General features: G+C 36.8%; 1 protein-coding gene across 1 annotated transcript; it reads left to right on the top strand.

The window, feature by feature from the left end:
* Positions 1-13380: 13380 nt before the first annotated feature.
* Positions 13381-18527, top strand: LOC139862194 (uncharacterized). Its single transcript, XM_071850752.1, has 13 exons — positions 13381-13677; positions 13919-14068; positions 14393-14563; positions 15033-15176; positions 15319-15424; positions 15596-15744; positions 15875-16000; positions 16148-16291; positions 16434-16521; positions 16615-16988; positions 17423-17743; positions 17851-18081; positions 18165-18527. The coding sequence occupies exons 1-13, from the start codon at positions 13450-13452 to the stop codon at positions 18297-18299; spliced, it is 2367 nt and encodes a 788-aa protein (XP_071706853.1). The 5' UTR covers positions 13381-13449; the 3' UTR covers positions 18300-18527.
* Positions 18528-20894: the final 2367 nt, after the last annotated feature.

Below are 20894 nucleotides of genomic sequence, written 5' to 3' on the forward strand. Positions count from 1 at the left end.
AGTGGAAGTATGTTTTCTAAAATGGTCATCTAGACGTCGTTCTTTCGACTGAAATGACTACCTTTACAAGAACGACTTGTAACTTATTTTTCCGACTATAAACCTATACTTTTTCTGTTTAGATTCATAAAATACAGTTCAATATGAAACCATAGCAATTTGATTCATTCAAAACGGATTTAAAATGAAGAAGTTATGGGTAAAACAAGATTGGATAATTTTTCTCATTTTAGCTACGTGAAAATTGGTAACAAATCTATTCCAACCATAACTTAATCAACTTGTATTGTATATTATGTAATCTTGAGATACCATAGACACGTATACAATGTTTCGACCTATCATGTCGACACATCTATATATATTTCGGAACAACCATAGACACTCTATATGTGAATGTTGGAGTTAGCTATACAGGGTTGAGGTTGATTCCACAATATATATAGTTTGAGTTGTGATCAATACTGAGATACGTATACACTGGGTCGTGGATTGATTCAAGATAATATTTATTGATTTATTTCTGTACATCTAACTGTGGACAACTAGTTGTAGGTTACTAACGAGGACAGCTGACTTAATAAACTTAAAACATCAAAATATATTAAAAGTGTTGTAAATATATTTTGAACATACTTTAATATATATGTATATATTGTTATAGGTTCGTGAATCAACAGTGGCCAAGTCTTACTTCTCGACGAAGTAAAAATCTGTGAAAGTGAGTTATAGTCCCACTTTTAAAATCTAATATTTTTGGGATGAGAATACATGCAGGTTTTATAAATGATTTACAAAATAGACACAAGTACGTGAAACTACATTCTATGGTTGAATTATCGAAATCGAATATGCCCCTTTTTATTAAGTCTGGTAATCTAAGAATTAGGGAACAGACACCCTAATTGACGCGAATCCTAAAGATAGATCTATTGGGCTTAACAAACCCCATCCAAAGTACCGGATGCTTTAGTACTTCGAAATTTATATCATATCCGAAGGGTGTCCCGGAATGATGGGGATATTCTTATATATGCATCTTGTTAATGTCGGTTACCAGGTGTTCACCATATGAATGATTTTTATCTCTATGTATGGGATATGTATTGAAATATGAAATCTTGTGGTCTATTATTATGATTTGATATATATAGGTTAAACCTATAACTCACCAACATTTTTGTTGACGTTTTAAAGCATGTTTATTCTCAGGTGATTATTAAGAGCTTCCGCTATCGCATACTTAAATAAGGACGAGATTTGGAGTCCATGCTTGTATGATATTGTGTAAAAACTGCATTCAAGAAACTTATTTTGTTGTAACATATTTGTATTGTAAACCATTATGTAATGGTCGTGTGTAAACAGGATATTTTAGATTATCATTATTTGATAATCTACGTAAAACTTTTAAACCTTTATTGATGAAATAAAGGTTATGGTTTGTTTTAAAATGAATGCAGTCTTTGAAAAACGTCTCATATAGAGGTCAAAACCTCGCAACGAAATCAATTAATATGGAACGTTTTTAATCAATAAGAACGGGACATTTCAGTTGGTATCAGAGCGTTGGTCTTAGAGAACCAGAATTTTGCATTAGTGTGTCTTATGTAGTTTGTTAGGATGCATTAGTGAGTCTGGACTTCGACCGTGTTTACTTGAAAAATGATTGCTTAACAAATTTTGTTGGAAACTATATATTTTTAACATGTGAATATTATGTGATATATTAATCTCTTAACGCGTTTGATATTATGTGATAGATGTCTACCTCTAGAACAAGTCCCATTGACTCACCTAATAATAATGAAGAGTCAAATGTAAATTGGAATGATTCGTGGACTGATTCACAAGTTCCCGAAGAGGAACCGGAAGAAGAGTCGGAACCAGAAGAAGAATCGGAATCGGAAGAAGAATCGGAACCGGATGAAGAAATAGAACCGGTGGGGGAAATAATAAAACGGTTAAGTAAAAGAAAATCCTCAACCAACCGACCAAGGTTAATTATGGTCAATGGTGTTTCCGCTAAGGAAGCAAAATATTGGGAGGATTACCAATTCTCCGATGAATCGGATTCCGACGAGAATTCCGATGATGTTATAGAAATTACCCCAACTGAATTTAAAAAGGCAAAAGAAAATAATAAGGGAAAGGGCATAAAAATAGAGAAATCTAATTCCAACCCCGATGAACTTTATATGTATCGTCAACCCCCGAAGTCCTTAAGTTGTAACAATGACCCGGGAACCTCTAAACCACCAGGTTTTTCTAAACCAATGTGGAAAATAACGGCTCGTATTAGGGGAACATCATATATCCCTAGAAACTTGGGAAAACGAACCAAAACCAAAGAAGAAGAAACAAGCGAGTCGGAATAAGATAGTTGTATTCGTGTGGTGTAATATATGTAATATAGTGTGCTTATGCTTTATGATATATGTAAAAATTGCTTGTATTAATAAGTATTTTTTTATGAATCTAACTCTTGTCTATTTTACAGTATAAAAACACAAAATGGATAGACAACCCAATATTTTAAGAGACCTACCCGGAGACATGATTGATGAAATCTTGTCTAGAGTCGGTCAGAATTCCTCGGCACAACTATTTAAGGCGAGATCAGTTTGTAAGACATTCGAAGAACGTTCCAAGAATGATTTGGTTTATAAAAGGCTTTCGTTCGGAAGATGGGGGATATCACATTGGGAAATCCATAAGTTACGATGTGTTTACTTTGACGCATATATTGCGGGGAACCCAAATGCTATTTTACGCAACGGGTTAAGAAATTATTTTGACTCAGTATATCCAAATATAGGACTTCGTGATTTAGAAAAAGCGGCTAACATGCAACATAAAGAAGCATGTTATGCTTACGGGTTAGTAATGTTCGCTTCTCACCAAAGTGAGAACAAGAACATCGGGCTACAACTATTAAACAAAACGTTCCCTCAAGTGACGGAGTCGGTAATTGGGGTAAGAAATGAGGTTTTTAGGTTATTACGAGACTGTTGGTCATTACGTAACCCTCGTCCCTTTGACGACGTTACAACACGCTGTCTTATCAACGGCCATAACGGTTATGTTCCACAAGACCAAGGATGGGAAGTAATCCTAGTAAAACCAGAATGCATGACTTGTTTCTGGACGTATGAATTACGTGTCTTTATTGCCTTTGCTGAACGACTTGTGTACTAGCTAGAATTATCTTCACAACCATCTTGTATCAAATTTATTGTGTGCTATATTTCATGCTATATGTAAAATAAGCGGTATTGTAAGTTTGTAAAATATTGTGTAAAAGTTTGAACGCGAAATATTATTACAATCAGTTTTTCATATAGAATTGTAGTAGTTGAATTGTATATTAGCTACTAAGTATGAACTTAACGGGTAGGTACTACCCGAATTTAAACTTATAAAACGCTAATATGAAGAAAAAGCTTTTATAAATGAGTTCATATTATGCTACGAAATACTATTAACTACTCTTAATATTCTGTATGATTAACTTGTTCCATTTAACTATTTTGAAGGAAATGGCACCGACTACTCGACACACCGTGAATATGAATGAAGAGGAATTCCGTACTTTTCTAGCTTCAAACATAGCCGCAGTACAGGCTGCGCTATATACCAACAATAACCTTGGATCTGGCAGTACAGGAAATCGTGTAGGATGCACCTACAAAGAATTCACTGCCTGCAAACCTTTGGAATTTGATGGAACCGAAGGACCGATCGGATTGAAACGGTGGACCGAGAAGGTCGAATCGGTGTTTGCCATAAGTAAGTGTACTGAAGAGGACAAAGTGAAGTACGCTACGCATACCTTTACAGGTTCTGCGTTAACATGGTGGAATACCTATCTAGAGCAAGTGGGACAAGATGATGCGTACGCACTACCGTGGTCAGCATTCAAGCACTTGATGAACGAGAAGTACCGTCCCAGAACCGAGGTCAATAAGCTCAAGACAGAACTTAGAGGGTTACGAACCCAAGGATTTGATATTACCACGTATGAAAGACGATTCACAGAATTGTGCCTATTGTGTCCTGGAGCATTCGAAGATGAGGAAGAGAAGATCGACGCGTTTGTGAAAGGATTACCAGAAAGAATCCAAGAAGATATAAGTTCACACGAGCCCGCCTCCATACAACAGGCATGTAGAATGGCTCACAAACTAGTGAACCAGATTGAAGAAAGAATTAAAGAACAGACTGCTGAAGAGGCCAATGTGAAGCAAGTCAAAAGAAAGTGGGAGGAAAACGGTGATAAGAATCACCAATACAATAACAACAGCAATTATAACAATAATCGCAACAACTATCCTAACAATCGCAACATCAATCGCAACTACAACAAACGGCCCAACAACAACAACAACAACAACAGCAACCACAACAATCATCTTAACAACAATAATAACCGCAACAACAACAACAATCAGAAGCAGCTATGCCAAAGGTGTGAAAAGTATCACTCGGGGTTCTGCACCAAATTTTGCAACAAGTGTAAAAGAAATGGTCATAGCACGGCGAAGTGTGAGGTCTACGGACCAGGGGTTAATAGAACGAAAGGAACAAATGGTGTCGGAACGAGTAATGGCGGAGCAAGTAGTGTCGGAGCAAGTTATGCCAATGTAGTTTGTTATAAATGTGGAAAACCAGGCCACATTATTAGAAATTGCCCGAACCAGGAGAACACGAATGGACAAGGCCGTGGAAGAGTTTTCAATATTAATGCGGTAGAGGCACAGGAAGACCCGGAGCTTGTTACGGGTACGTTTCTTATTGACAATAAATCTGCTTACGTTTTATTTGATTCGGGTGCGGATAGAAGCTATATGAGTAGAGATTTTTGTGCTAAATTAAGTTGTCCATTGACGCCTTTGGATAGTAAATTTTTACTCGAATTAGCAAATGGTAAATTAATTTCAGCAGATAATATATGTCGGAATCGAGAAATTAAACTGGTTAGCGAAACATTTAAGATTGATTTGATACCAGTAGAGTTAGGGAGTTTTGATGTGATAATCGGTATGGACTGGTTGAAAGAAGTGAAAGCAGAGATCGTTTGTTACAAAAATGCAATTCGCATTATACGAGAAAAAGGAAAACCCTTAATGGTGTACGGAGAAAAGGGCAACACGAAGCTACATCTTATTAGTAATTTGAAGGCACAAAAACTAATAAGAAAAGGTTGCTATGCTGTTCTAGCACACGTCGAGAAAGTACAAACTGAAGAAAAGAGCATCAATGATGTTCCCATTGCAAAAGAATTTCCCGATGTATTTCCGAAAGAATTACCGGGATTACCCCCACAGCGATCCGTTGAATTTCAAATAGATCTTGTACCAGGAGCTGCACCAATAGCTCGTGCTCCTTACAGACTCGCACCCAGCGAGATGAAAGAACTGCAAAGCCAATTACAAGAACTTTTAGAGCGTGGTTTCATTCGACCAAGCACATCACCGTGGGGAGCTCCTGTTTTGTTTGTCAAGAAGAAAGATGGTACATTCAGGTTGTGTATCGACTACCGAGAGTTGAACAAACTTACCATCAAGAACCGCTACCCACTACCGAGAATCGACGACTTATTTGATCAACTACAAGGCTCGTCTGTTTATTCAAAGATTGACTTACGTTCCGGGTATCATCAAATGCGGGTGAAAGAAGATGATATTCCAAAGACTGCTTTCAGAACACGTTACGGTCATTACGAGTTTATGGTCATGCCGTTTGGTTTAACTAATGCACCAGCTGTGTTCATGGACCTTATGAACCGAGTGTGTGGACCATACCTTGACAAGTTTGTCATTGTTTTCATTGATGACATACTTATTTACTCAAAGAATGACCAAGAACACGGTGAACATTTGAGAAAGGTGTTAGAAGTATTGAGGAAGGAAGAATTGTACGCTAAGTTTTCAAAGTGTGCATTTTGGTTGGAAGAAGTTCAATTCCTCGGTCACATAGTGAACAAAGAAGGTATTAAGGTGGATCCGGCAAAGATAGAAACTGTTGAAAAGTGGGAAACCCCGAAAACTCCGAAACACATACGCCAGTTTTTAGGACTAGCTGGTTACTACAGAAGGTTCATCCAAGACTTTTCCAGAATAGCAAAACCCTTGACTGCATTAACGCATAAAGGGAAGAAATTTGAATGGAATGATGAACAAGAGAAAGCGTTTCAGTTATTGAAGAAAAAGCTAACTACGGCACCTATATTGTCATTGCCTGAAGGGAATGATGATTTTGTGATTTATTGTGACGCATCAAAGCAAGGTCTCGGTTGTGTATTAATGCAACGAACGAAGGTGATTGCTTATGCGTCTAGACAATTGAAGATTCACGAACAAAATTATACGACGCATGATTTGGAATTAGGCGCGGTTGTTTTTGCATTAAAGACTTGGAGGCACTACTTATATGGGGTCAAAAGTATTATATATACCGACCACAAAAGTCTTCAACACATATTTAATCAGAAACAACTGAATATGAGGCAGCGTAGGTGGATTGAATTATTGAATGATTACGACTTTGAGATTCGTTATCACCCGGGAAAGGCAAATGTGGTAGCCGATGCCTTGAGCAGGAAGGACAGAGAACCCATTCGAGTAAAATCTATGAATATAATGATTCATAATAACCTTACTACTCAAATAAAGGAGGCGCAACAAGGAGTTTTAAAAGAAGGAAATTTAAAGGATGAAATACCCAAAGGATCGGAGAAGCATCTTAATATTCGGGAAGACGGAACCCGGTATAGGGCTGAAAGGATTTGGGTACCAAGATTTGGAGATATGAGAGAAATGGTACTTAGAGAAGCTCATAAAACCAGATACTCAATACATCCTGGAACGGGGAAGATGTACAAGGATCTCAAGAAACATTTTTGGTGGCCGGGTATGAAAGCCGATGTTGCTAAATATGTAGGAGAATGTTTGACGTGTTCTAAGGTCAAAGCTGAGCATCAGAAACCATCAGGTCTACTTCAACAACCCGAAATCCCAGAATGGAAATGGGAAAACATTACCATGGATTTCATCACTAAATTGCCAAGGACTGCAAGTGGTTTTGATACTATTTGGGTAATAGTTGATCGTCTCACCAAATCAGCACACTTTCTGCCAATAAGAGAAGATGACAAGATGGAGAAGTTAGCACGACTGTATTTGAAGGAAGTCGTCTCCAGACATGGAATACCAATCTCTATTATCTCTGATAGGGATGGCAGATTTATTTCAAGATTCTGGCAGACATTACAGCAAGCATTAGGAACTCGTCTAGACATGAGTACTGCCTATCATCCACAAACTGATGGGCAGAGCGAAAGGACGATACAAACGCTTGAAGACATGCTACGAGCATGTGTTATTGATTTCGGAAACAGTTGGGATCGACATCTACCGTTAGCAGAATTTTCCTACAACAACAGCTACCATTCAAGCATTGAGATGGCGCCGTTTGAAGCACTTTATGGTAGAAAGTGCAGGTCTCCGATTTGTTGGAGTGAAGTGGGGGATAGACAGATTACGGGTCCGGAGATTATACAAGAAACTACCGAGAAGATCATCCAAATTCAACAACGGTTGAAAACCGCCCAAAGTCGACAAAAGAGCTACGCTGACATTAAAAGAAAAGATATAGAATTTGAAATTGGAGAGATGGTCATGCTTAAAGTTGCACCTTGGAAAGGCGTTGTTCGATTTGGTAAACGAGGGAAATTAAATCCAAGGTATATTGGACCATTCAAGATTATTGATCGTGTCGGACCAGTAGCTTACCGACTTGAGTTACCTCAACAACTCGCGGCTGTACATAACACTTTCCACGTCTCGAATTTGAAGAAATGTTTTGCTAAAGAAGATCTCACTATTCCGTTAGATGAAATCCAAATCAATGAAAAACTCCAATTCATCGAAGAACCCGTCGAAATAATGGATCGTGAGGTTAAAAGACTTAAGCAAAACAAGATACCAATTGTTAAGGTTCGATGGAATGCTCGTAGAGGACCCGAGTTCACCTGGGAGCGTGAAGATCAGATGAAGAAGAAATACCCGCATCTATTTCCAGAAGATTCGTCAACACCTTCAACAGCTTAAAATTTCGGGACGAAATTTATTTAACGGGTAGGTACTGTAGTGACCCGAACTTTTCCATGTTTATATATATTAATTGAGATTGATATTTACATGATTAAATATTTCCAACATGTTAAGCAATCAAACTTGTTAAGACTTGATTAATTGAAATATGTTTCATATAGACAATTGACCACCCAAGTTGACCGGCGATTCACGAACGTTAAAACTTGTAAAAACGACTTGACGATATATATATGGATATACATATGGTTAACATGAGATTATGATAAGTAAGTATCTCCATAAGTATATTAACAATGAGTTATATACATATAAACAAGACTACTAACTTAAGGATTTTGAAACGAGACATATATGTAACGATTATCGTTGTAACGACATTTAAATGTATATATATCATATTAAGATATATTAATATATCATAATATCATGATAATATAATAATTTAACATCTCATTAGATATAATAAACAATGGGTTAACAACATTAATTGAGATCGTTAACTTAAAGGTTTCAAAACAACACTTACATGTAACGACTAACGATGACTTAACGACTCCGTTAAAATGTATATACATGTAGTGTATTTAGATGTATTAAAATACTTTTGGAAGACTTCAAGACATATATCAAAACACTCATACTTAACGAAAATGGTTACAGTTACTTTCCCATTCTTTTCTTTCATCAAGAATTCTAGTCGTATTCTTACCCGTATTATACACAGCTTCAAAACGTACTTACTATGGGTATATACCAATAGGAACTAGCATGGGATTCCACTCTTGATTATGTCATGTATGACTAATCAATTTTAACTTCTACCATGAGCTAGTCAACTAACTAGAACTCCTTTTAACCCCACTCACCACTCACCAATTAACACTCATCATTCACTCCATTTCACTTCCAAATCTCTTTCTAATTCTCTCTCAACACACCCACACTATTATGAACGTATTTTTCCAGTAGTTAATCATCATCTTCATCAAAAATCACTTCAAGAATCAAGCTATAATCATCATAGGAAGAACACTTCAAGAATACTTCAAAAATCCCTTCAAGTTTACTAATTTACTTCCAAGCTTTCTAATCCATTCCAAGTAATCATCTAAGATCAAGAAACCTTTGTTATATACAGTAGGTTATCTTTCTTATTCAAGGTAATATTCATATTCAAACTTTGATTCAATTTCTATAACTATAAACTATCTTAATTCGAGCAAAAATCTTACTTGAACTTGTTTTTGTGTCATGATCCTACTTCAAGAACTTTCAAGCCATCCAAGATCCTTTGAAGCTAGATCATTTCTTGTCACTTCCAGTAGGTTTACCTACTAAACTTGAGGTAGTAATGATGTTCATAACATCATTCGATTCATATATATAAAACTATCTTATTCGAAGGTTTAAACTCGTAATCACTAGAACATAGTTTAGTTAATTCTAAACTTGTTCGCAAACAAAAGTTAATCCTTCTAACTTGACTTTTAAAATTAACTAAACACATGTTCTATATCTATATGATATGCTAACTTAATGATTTAAAACCTGGAAACACGAAAAACACCGTAAAACCGGATTTACGCCGTCGTAGTAACACCGCGGGCTGTTTTGGGTTAGTTAATTAAAAACTATGATAAACTTTGATTTAAAAGTTGTTATTCTGAGAAAATGATTTTTATTATGAACATGAAACTATATCCAAAAATTATGGTTAAACTCAAAGTGGAAGTATGTTTTCTAAAATGGTCATCTAGACGTCGTTCTTTCGACTGAAATGACTACCTTTACAAGAACGACTTGTAACTTATTTTTCCGACTATAAACCTATACTTTTTCTGTTTAGATTCATAAAATACAGTTCAATATGAAACCATAGCAATTTGATTCATTCAAAACGGATTTAAAATGAAGAAGTTATGGGTAAAACAAGATTGGATAATTTTTCTCATTTTAGCTACGTGAAAATTGGTAACAAATCTATTCCAACCATAACTTAATCAACTTGTGTATATTATGTAATCTTGAGATACCATAGACACGTATACAATGTTTCGACCTATCATGTCGACACATCTATATATATTTCGGAACAACCATAGACACTCTATATGTGAATGTTGGAGTTAGCTATACAGGGTTGAGGTTGATTCCACAATATATATAGTTTGAGTTGTGATCAATACTGAGATACGTATACACTGGGTCGTGGATTGATTCAAGATAATATTTATTGATTTATTTCTGTACATCTAACTGTGGACAACTAGTTGTAGGTTACTAACGAGGACAGCTGACTTAATAAACTTAAAACATCAAAATATATTAAAAGTGTTGTAAATATATTTTGAACATACTTTAATATATATGTATATATTGTTATAGGTTCGTGAATCAACAGTGGCCAAGTCTTACTTCTCGACGAAGTAAAAATCTGTGAAAGTGAGTTATAGTCCCACTTTTAAAATCTAATATTTTTGGGATGAGAATACATGCAGGTTTTATAAATGATTTACAAAATAGACACAAGTACGTGAAACTACATTCTATGGTTGAATTATCGAAATCGAATATGCCCCTTTTTATTAAGTCTGGTAATCTAAGAATTAGGGAACAGACACCCTAATTGACGCGAATCCTAAAGATAGATCTATTGGGCTTAACAAACCCCATCCAAAGTACCGGATGCTTTAGTACTTCGAAATTTATATCATATCCGAAGGGTGTCCCGGAATGATGGGGATATTCTTATATATGCATCTTGTTAATGTCGGTTACCAGGTGTTCACCATATGAATGATTTTTATCTCTATGTATGGGATATGTATTGAAATATGAAATCTTGTGGTCTATTATTATGATTTGATATATATAGGTTAAACCTATAACTCACCAACATTTTTGTTGACGTTTTAAAGCATGTTTATTCTCAGGTGATTATTAAGAGCTTCCGCTATCGCATACTTAAATAAGGACGAGATTTGGAGTCCATGCTTGTATGATATTGTGTAAAAACTGCATTCAAGAAACTTATTTTGTTGTAACATATTTGTATTGTAAACCATTATGTAATGGTCGTGTGTAAACAGGATATTTTAGATTATCATTATTTGATAATCTACGTAAAACTTTTAAACCTTTATTGATGAAATAAAGGTTATGGTTTGTTTTAAAATGAATGCAGTCTTTGAAAAACGTCTCATATAGAGGTCAAAACCTCGCAACGAAATCAATTAATATGGAACGTTTTTAATCAATAAGAACGGGACATTTCACTACTAGTATACTAATATTAGCCGAGCAGGGAGGAATAGTAACAGGATACATCATGCTGACGTTAACATGACGTCAGCTATTTTGTCATGTAGTGATTTTTTAGAAAATCGTTTTTCCGTTCGAATTATTTTGCACAACGGATTGGGCTCTCGGCCTCCTACTAGTTAATTATATATGTGTTGTCAACTTTAATACATTAATACTCGTAGGTTTAATATATTAATAAACAGATACAATGGTAAAAGAAGTATCTCAACCCATTCAAGCGAAATCCGAAGGGTTGCTTTCCATTTGGAGGGAAGAATTTTCTTCCCTTCTCAAGTTTTGAAAAAATCAACACTGGATTTCAACTCACAACGTAATTTGTTCAACAATCTTGTCAATGCTTCGTGTTCGCGGGTGTGATTACAACCCGCTTATGTCATGTCATGCTTATGTTATGTCATATAATACGAATACAATGCTTTAACAAGAATCAGTTCGCTTACCTTGATACAATGGCATAAGATTTGGAGGTTGGTTGGCCTTCGTGACTTTAAGAGTAATCTGGTTAGCTTGGAATGATTTCATTTTCACTCGGAAGTTCTTATGTTGGTCAAATATCGTACGTAGCATCAAGCTTATGAAAGGACCGGTTATAGCCCAACAAGCACCAAACATATAAGCCATGAGCTCCCACATTACTCTAAAACCAATTGGTAGTAGAGAGAGACACTCATGAGCTTATATGTTGATCTTGACATTTATCCCCAACCAATGTGGGATTGGGTTTGCACCCAACAATCCTCCCCTCAAACCGAAGACCACATCACCAGGCCTCCCCTTCAACGATATTCCGCACAGGATCCATTCATCTTATATCGCCGGCCATTACCCGCAACTCTCAACCTGACCAAGGCCAAATCAGGGAGATCTTTTTGATATAAGGCACACACAATGATCCATTATCGTTGGCGAACTAGGGCGATTAATCCACATCATAATTTTAGGCTAACCCGCTCTGATACCACTGAAAGGACCGGTTATAGCCCAACAAGCACCAAACATATAAGCCATGAGCTCCCACATTACTCTAAAACCAATTGGTAGTAGAGAGAGACACTCATGAGCTTATATGTTGATCTTGACATTTATCCCCAACCAATGTGGGATTGAGTTTGCACCCAACAGCTTAAGGTGTTCATTTGGGCTACTACTTTCAAGCATTCTTACAATCATCAATTCTACATATATGATAGTTAAATTCTTGGCTATTATGTATATCCTAGCTAGTGACACTTAATTATTTTGATTTGTTTTGTTTATGTCATTGTGATTTGGATCAATATGTTAATGTTTTTTTGTGAACAGCAGTACGGGATCACCCAGTGGGACTTAACCACTCACGCGTTCATCTCCTACGGTTGTATAACTCGCTCCAACTGTTGCCTAGGAGGAAAATCGACCCAATCTGAGGGCATGGGCGGTAAAACCCCCTCCCCCTGCCCTTGCAATGCGATGTGCGGAAAGGCACTCTTGAGTGAAATTTAAAGGTAAAGGGACAACCTTGTGTGTAATGTTGCACTCCACGGAAGTTGAAATTTTGATTTCTCGCTAAAAGAGGTAAGTGAGTACCAAATGAGTTTCAGCAAAGTTTGAATTTATGTTAATGTGGTGTTTCATGACCCACTTTGTTAGTGGTTTTTAATATTTGTCAGTCTTCAAGAAACGTTCCTAGTATTGTAATTTTTGAGCTCATCATCTTTTCGATGAGGGATCCTTCCTATTTAATTCTTCGTTTTTTCGAAAAAATAAAAAAGGAAAAAAGATACCGGTAGCGAGTATGTACTACCCGCCAAAACCGGAAAAAGCAAAAAGTACAGAATTACTCCGTATTTTTTGTTGCTCCTCAAAACGCCACGTATTCAAAAAACAACAATTTGTTCATTTAGTTTGCTCCACCAAATTTACTAGTGGTGAACCCAAACACACATCACCTACAAAAACCACATACATATACACACACCCTTCATACTTCATCTCTTCAAATTAGTTCTTGAATTTCATTCAAATTATTATGGAAGCAACATCTCAGCTCACTTGTTGCAGAATCGATTCTATTTCTCGTTCGTTACAATCGAACCATAACACAACTAGATTCACAGCGGTTCGCCGTTCATTTCCGAACATTGTTAGGGTTAAACGCCGGAATGGAGTAGTTCGTGCTGTCGCAACTGAACCGAAACCGAAGGCGACGGAAAGTAGACCGTCGAGATCCGTCAATGGATCGCCGATTAACGGCACGGTATGATTTGAATTTTGTGTTTGTGCATTATTTGTTTTTTATTATACTCACCGCACACGACTAAAATTTTATCATCAGTTCGTAGCAGATAATTAAATGAATTATGCTAGGTTACGAAATTAAATGTTGATGTTAATCTTCTCTATAATCAATTTTGATCTAGCGGCATTGTTATCATCTAATTTTAGTTTAGTTTTAGTATTGTGAAGAAGTATTTAGTTTTAATTTTACTTGTTTGTAGAGAATGGAGACGGTTTCGCAAGAGATTAAAAGAGTTAGGGCTCAGATGGAGGAGAATGAGCAGTTGGCATCACTTATGAAAGGGCTTAGAGGTCAGAATTTAAGTGACTCTCAGTTTGCAGCTGATGACGTTGAACTTCGTCTCGTAGAGGTATTATTTGCAATCAACGATGATTAATCGTTTCACTGAATAGTTTTTTAATCTATGTTCGGTGCTAATTTCGTAGAATTTTAACCGTACTTAAACTAGTGGTCAATTTTGGTTATTATATGCAGATATGCAATAATGTCATAGTTTGGTGAATAAACTCTTTTGAATTACTAGTTTGGTAATGTAGCGATAAACTACAAAATCAGGAAATTAAGTATGTTGCTATGATATGACCCATCTATGTGTGTCAATGAGTATGTATATGTATGTTGTTTTATAAACTTTTTGGGATGTTGATATGTTATGATGATGTGATCTTGTCAGACTGATGAAAGTAGCGAACTGTTGCCGATGGTGTATGATCCTGCTAGCATTTCTGCATATTGGGGTAAAAGGCCAAAAGCTGTTGCCACTCGTATAATTCAGCTGACGTCGGTGGCAGGAGGATTTCTTTCACGTCTTGCTTGGGATGTGATCAATAAAAAGGTTAAAGAGGTGAGTGATCCATCATGTTATCTGCACAGGTGTTTTGTGGTTTTGATCTCTCTTAAAGTGAAATGTTACATATCACTTGTAAAATGGTTAGGGCCAGTTATTGGGAACTTATTTTGTTTTGCATGAAATTATTCTAAATGGTTGTTCGTTTTGTATGCGTAGATCCATGAACCATATTGTCACTCTCAATACATGGTTCATTAAGTGAGTAATGGAACTTTCATGATGTATTCTAACCCAACAAAGTCAACATCTCAGTCTGCAAATTCGGTAGATATATCAGGAGCTATATTGTCAATTTGGATTTATTAAAATTGTGCTTTCTTTGCAAATCATTAAAATTTATCATCTTTTGGACACTTTATTTCAGAGAATAATTTAGACTAGTAGCTTAGATTGTGCCTTTTTACATCTGAAGCTTCATCCATGGTGAGTCTTGCTTATGCATCGAATTTTGTTATGTTTTCAGAATGAAGTCTCTCGGGCAATTGAGTTGAGGGAAATTGTAACCTCACTGGGACCAGCATATATAAAACTTGGGCAAGCATTGAGTATTCGGCCAGATATATTGTCACCTGCTGCAATGACTGAGCTACAAAAGCTTTGCGATAAGGTGAGACCAGGCCTGTATATGTAAATACTTTAAAGTTTAACTGACAACAGAAATTCAAACCACTTATTACCAAAATGAGAATATAAGGATGTCTTAATGTAGTTATGCCCATTGAAAATTTCTCTTTTTACTTCTGTTTTAGGTTCCATCATATCCAGATGACATTGCCATGGCATTTATCGAAGAGGAACTAGGACAACCATGGTACAACATCTATTCGGAACTCACAACCTCCCCTATAGCCGCAGGTGACCATTACCTCCTTTCCTTAAATTTTGTCTTTTTTAATTTTTATTAATATTAATATTATTTTCTCATGTAGAGGGTGAAAATATGAACTGTTGATAAATATGGTTTGTAAGCTGTATTAAATTGAAAAGAAAGAACCTAAAGCTTACCTTTGTTGTAAAATGTTGCAGCCTCACTTGGGCAAGTGTATAAGGGCAGATTAAAGGAAAATGGGGAATTGGTTGCTGTTAAGGTACAACGTCCTTTTGTGCTTGAAACAGTAACCGTTGATTTATTCATCATAAGGAACTTGGGCTTGGCTCTTAAACGCTTTCCTCAGGTAAATTTTGGTCAAAAAGCAATCCTATAGTCTATTTTCTCTATCAGTTGTTCATCATACGGAACTAGTAGTCATTTCTTTGGCGATAAAACAAGTGGTTTATGGTATGTGTTTCCTTTATTGTTACTAGATATCTGTGGATGTTGTCGGTTTGGTTGATGAATGGGCTGCTCGTTTCTTTGAGGAACTTGACTATGTTAATGAGGGTGAAAATGGAACATATTTTGCAGAGATGATGAAGAAAGATCTGCCCCAAGTAATTTTCTCTCTGTCATTAAACATATGTTGTGTCTTTTGTGCTTTCAGAGACTTATAATAAATCTACATTTCTTAACATGGAATCCATAGTGTTATCTTTGTGTTGTGATTATTCAACATATTTTATCAAGTTTTAGTGTTCCAGGTTGTCATACCTAAGACTTACACTAAATACACATCAAGGAAAGTTCTTACTACACAATGGGTTGATGGTGAAAAGCTTTCACAAAGTACAGAAAGTGATGTTGGGGAGCTGGTCAATGTTGGAGTCATTTGTTACCTAAAGCAGGTAACTTTAGCAAATAGTATAAAGGAGATATAATAACACTTGCATATACAACATTTATGTACCAAAAATATATATATATATATATTTTTTTTAAACTTCCATTTGGTAATTGTTTCTGACTCATTTTCGATTGTGAATGTAGTTGCTAGATACAGGTTTCTTTCATGCTGATCCACATCCTGGAAATATGATCCGTACTCCAGATGGGAAGCTTGCTATTCTTGATTTTGGTAATCATGATATAATTTTTTCGTAGTAGTTTAACTCGAGCTCTTTTCATTGGTTGCTAGTGCTAAGTATTTAAGTAACTGTTGCTCTGATAGGTTTGGTAACGAAATTGACTGATGATCAAAAGTATGGGATGATTGAAGCTATTGCTCATCTTATTCATAGAGATTATGATGCTATTGTTAAAGATTTTGTGAAACTTGGTTTCATTCCAGAGGGGGTCAATTTGGATCCAATATTACCCGTTTTAGCAAAAGTATTCGACCAGGCCCTTGAAGGTGGAGGAGCTAAAAACATCAACTTTCAGGAGTTGGCTGCTGATTTAGCTCAAATAACATTCGACTATCCATTCCGTATTCCTCCTTATTTTGCTCTTATTATTAGAGCTATAGGAGTTCTCGAGGGTATAGCTTTAGTAGGAGATCCAGAATTCGCAATTGTAGATGAAGCATATCCGTATATTGCACAGGTAATATATACTTCAAATTTTTATACATGCCACATGCTTTCCTATTTTATACCAAATAGAATATTTATATATATAATTATGTCTCGATAGGGATGGCGCCCGCGTTTAATGGGCACGGATCCTTTAAACCCACAACCCGCCCGTCAAACAAAAATTTACATGTCGGGCCCTTCAACGGGTAAATTTTTTCGCCCATACCCGTGACCCGCGGATATTATACATAGGTGACCCAACCCAATGCAATCAATACTATGGTATTAATGTTCAGTAACTGTAAACGAAAAAAATGTTTGGAGCTAGTCTCTTATATTAGTATAGAAATATATATATATTTTTAATAGGCAATGAGTAAAGTAAACTATGTTTACCTTCTTTGTGGATTTTAGCCTGATATTGCCAAAACAAAGTTGACATTTTTCTGTTGTATGATGCAGAGGCTCCTCACTGATGAATCTCCACGGTTGAGAAGTGCTTTGCGTTACACGGTATACGGTAAATCTGGAGTTTTTGACGCTGAAAGATTTATCGATGTGATGCAAGCTTTTGAGAGTTTCATAACAGCAGCCAAAAGTGGTGGTGGTGAGGATCTTAATGGTGATATGGCAGAACTTGGTATTCTGCAAAATCAGTCAAACTTCATAATCCCTCGATTTCAATCAGGTGGATCTCAAGAACCGCCAGTTCAAACACGAGCAGCCCTCGCGTTTCTGCTGTCAGATAAAGGAAATTTCTTCCGAGAATTTCTCTTAGATGAGGTACTTACAACTTTTTTTAATCATATTTACGATTTACGATGTTTACCTGCGGGATTATGTAATGCTTATATTGTGCTGAAGTTGCTCATTATCTTTCTTATAAACAGATTGTGAAAGGTATCGATGCTGTTACTAGAGAACAGTTGGTCCAAGTAATGACAGTATTGGGTATCCGAAATACTGTACCAGTTTTCAGCATGGTTCCTACTTTTGGTACCATGAGGCCCGCCGGTTTAATTCCTTACGTAACAGAGGAAGACAAAATTATACTGAACAATGTTCAAAAGATTGTTGAATTTCTAACCGCTCAAGATTCAAGGCCACGATCACTTGATCAGGTACTAAAGTAACAGTTCGTTGCTGTCAATAGGGCTATAAGTTTCCTTGCATAATCGGTAACATGTCTTACTTTCATTTGCAGGGTTTAGATGTGAATCGTGTCATCCAAGAGCTTATTCCAATAATGCCAGGTCTAACAGCCAAAGTACTACCTGAAGTGCTAAGTCGATTATCTTCTCGAGTTATGGCTCGCTTGATTCGGGATACATTTTTGTAATTAAAGGTGGCGGTAGCAACAACCACCAATGAATCAGCCACTCACTCAAATGTACATATGATAGTAACTGTTATAAATTTGACAGCCGAGATCTATTACTTTTGCCAATATCCCTTTCGCGATTGCACACATTTATACGAAGCTGTAATTTTCAGTTGTATAGGACTATAGGACATTCAACCTGATAGAGGGATCAGTGTAATGTTGAAACAAAAATAATACAAAGCTTGATTATATTAGCTTTTGCCAACACTTAATCATGTAAGTTCATGTAACAATCAATTTGGTTAATATATTAATTTGGAATAATTCAGTTCCACTAGGTTCACACACTAGATCAAATAGTAACACAGTAGGGTTTACAATGATAAGTATAAGAAAATAATTTTCCACACCTCTAGGGTTTATCATTGATCAATATTTATGATACATACAATGATACAATATAAGGAAAGTTTCTATACTATAGGAAATCTAATCGTCTTGTCCAAGTATTTTATTTTGCTTGCTCTCCAAGAGTATCTTTAATATCGTTAACCCCCCCCCCCCCCCCCCCCCCCCCAACAAGCGAAGAGGTGGCGGACCAACTTGAAGCTTGGCACGGAAAGTCTCGAACAGTGGTCTAGGAAGACTCTTGGTAAAAATATCCACAAGTTGGAGAGTAGTAGGAACATACTTGGTATATAACTTGCCTAAAGAAATAAGTTCACGAACAAAATGGTAATCAATGTCAATATGCTTCGACCGCTTGTGAGAAACCGGATTTTGACTTAGGAACAAAGCACTTTTGTTATCACACAAAATCGTAGGTCGATCAGGTGGTAACACATGAAGCTCACGGAGGAGATGGGTGATCCAAATAACTTCAGCAGCAGTCGATATTCAGATCCACAACTAGACCGTGACACTGTAGGTTGTTTCTTAGCACTCCTCGAGACAAGATTGCCACCAAGAAAAATAGAGTAGCCATAAGTAGAACGTCGTGTTTCAATACAACGAGCCCAATCAGCATCTGAATACCCAAGAAGAAGTGGTGGAGGAGAATGCGTGAAGTGAAGTCCAAATGTAGTTGTTCCTTTAACATATCGAAGAATACGCTTCACGGAATTAAAGTGAGCAATCGTAAGGGCTTGTAGAAACTGGCTAACCTGATTAACGGCATATGAAATGTCGGGACGAGTAATGGTTAAATACTGCAACGCTCCGACAAGAGAACGATAAAGCGTATGATCGTCAAACGGAACACCTTTAGATGTGATAACCTCAAAAGTTGCCAATGGAGTGGCAATCGGTTTAGATTCAAGCATCTTGGCACGAGTCAAAATATCGTGCGCATATTTTGTCCGACTAAGAAACAATCCAGAATCCGTATAGGTAACTTCAAGGCCAAGAAAATAGCTAAGACGTCCGAGATCTTTAATGGCAAATTCAACATTAAGCCGAGAAATGAACTCTGTAACAAGATCACGATTATTACCAGTTAGGATAATGTCATCCACGTAAACAAGAAGATAGAGTAGACACGAGCCTTTCTTGTAAACAAACAAAGACGGATCAGCTTGACTACATGAGAACCCTTGTTGAATGAGAAACTTGATGATGCTTTCAAACCAAGCACGTGACTCTTGTTTAAGACCATAAAGTGCTTTCTTTAACTTGCACACATGAGATGGAAAGCATGAATCAACAAAACCTAGGGGTTGCTCCATAAGAACATTCCCAGTAAGATAACCATTTAAGAACTCATTTTTCACATCAAGTTGATGAAGAGGCCACTTGTTAAGAGTGGCAAGTGAAAGGACGATGCGAACAGTGGACGATTTCACCACAGGGCTAAATGTGGCAGAGTAGTCAATGCCTGGTAATTGTGTGAATCCTTGAGCGACTAAACGAGCTTTCAAGCGATCAACAGAACCATCCGAATTATATTTCGTACGGAAAACCCACTTGGATCCTACCACGTTCGATTGTTTGGGTCGAGGAACAAGCTCCCAAGTATGATTTCGTGACAAGGCTTCCATCTCATCACGCATTGCACTCAACCATGCAGGATCCTTTGAAGCCGATTTGAACCCTCGAGGTTCCTTGGCAGTAAGTAACGCATGATGAAGAGGAGTGTGTGTTAACTGAGCAACATCAACAATGTGTCGAGGTTTGAAAATACCAGATTTTGCACGTGTAACCATAGGATGAGTAGATGTGGTAGCACCTCGGGTAGGAATCGAAGTAGCAGAATTTGGTGATGGTGGGACATGCGCCGTAGGTGATGGAGCATCACAAGTATTATCCGAATGAGCTTCATCACACAATTTGCAGTTAGGAGATGATGGCAGTTCAGTGGAAGTAGGATCATCAGAATCAGATGGCCGTGATGATGATAATGGTTGAGAAGAGACCGGAAATGAGGCTTGTGAATAATCATAATCTGAAAATAACAATGACGCAAGATTAGCAGGTGGTACTACTCCTGAAAAAGGAAATACTTCTTCATCAAATTGAGCATGGCGGGTGATGTAGATGCGACCAGTGGCATTGTCAAGGCAACGGTAACCTTTATATTGAGGACTATATCCCAAAAAAATACATGCGGTGCTG

The sequence above is a fragment of the Rutidosis leptorrhynchoides genome, chromosome 8 (genome assembly GCF_046630445.1).
Source record: "Rutidosis leptorrhynchoides isolate AG116_Rl617_1_P2 chromosome 8, CSIRO_AGI_Rlap_v1, whole genome shotgun sequence".
NCBI lineage: Eukaryota > Viridiplantae > Streptophyta > Magnoliopsida > Asterales > Asteraceae > Rutidosis > Rutidosis leptorrhynchoides.

What these genes read in the sequence shown, in the direction of transcription:
- LOC139862194 (XM_071850752.1), top strand. Translation starts at nt 13,450, where the DNA reads ATGGAAGCAACATCTCAGCTCACTTGTTGCAGAATCGATTCTATTTCT. An exon ending in TGAAGAAAGATCTGCCCCAA is followed by an intron (nt 16,001 to 16,147) that starts GTAATTTTCTCT and finishes TTAGTGTTCCAG; the next exon opens with GTTGTCATACCTAAGACTTA. An exon ending in GGCCACGATCACTTGATCAG is followed by an intron (nt 18,082 to 18,164) that starts GTACTAAAGTAA and finishes TTTCATTTGCAG; the next exon opens with GGTTTAGATGTGAATCGTGT.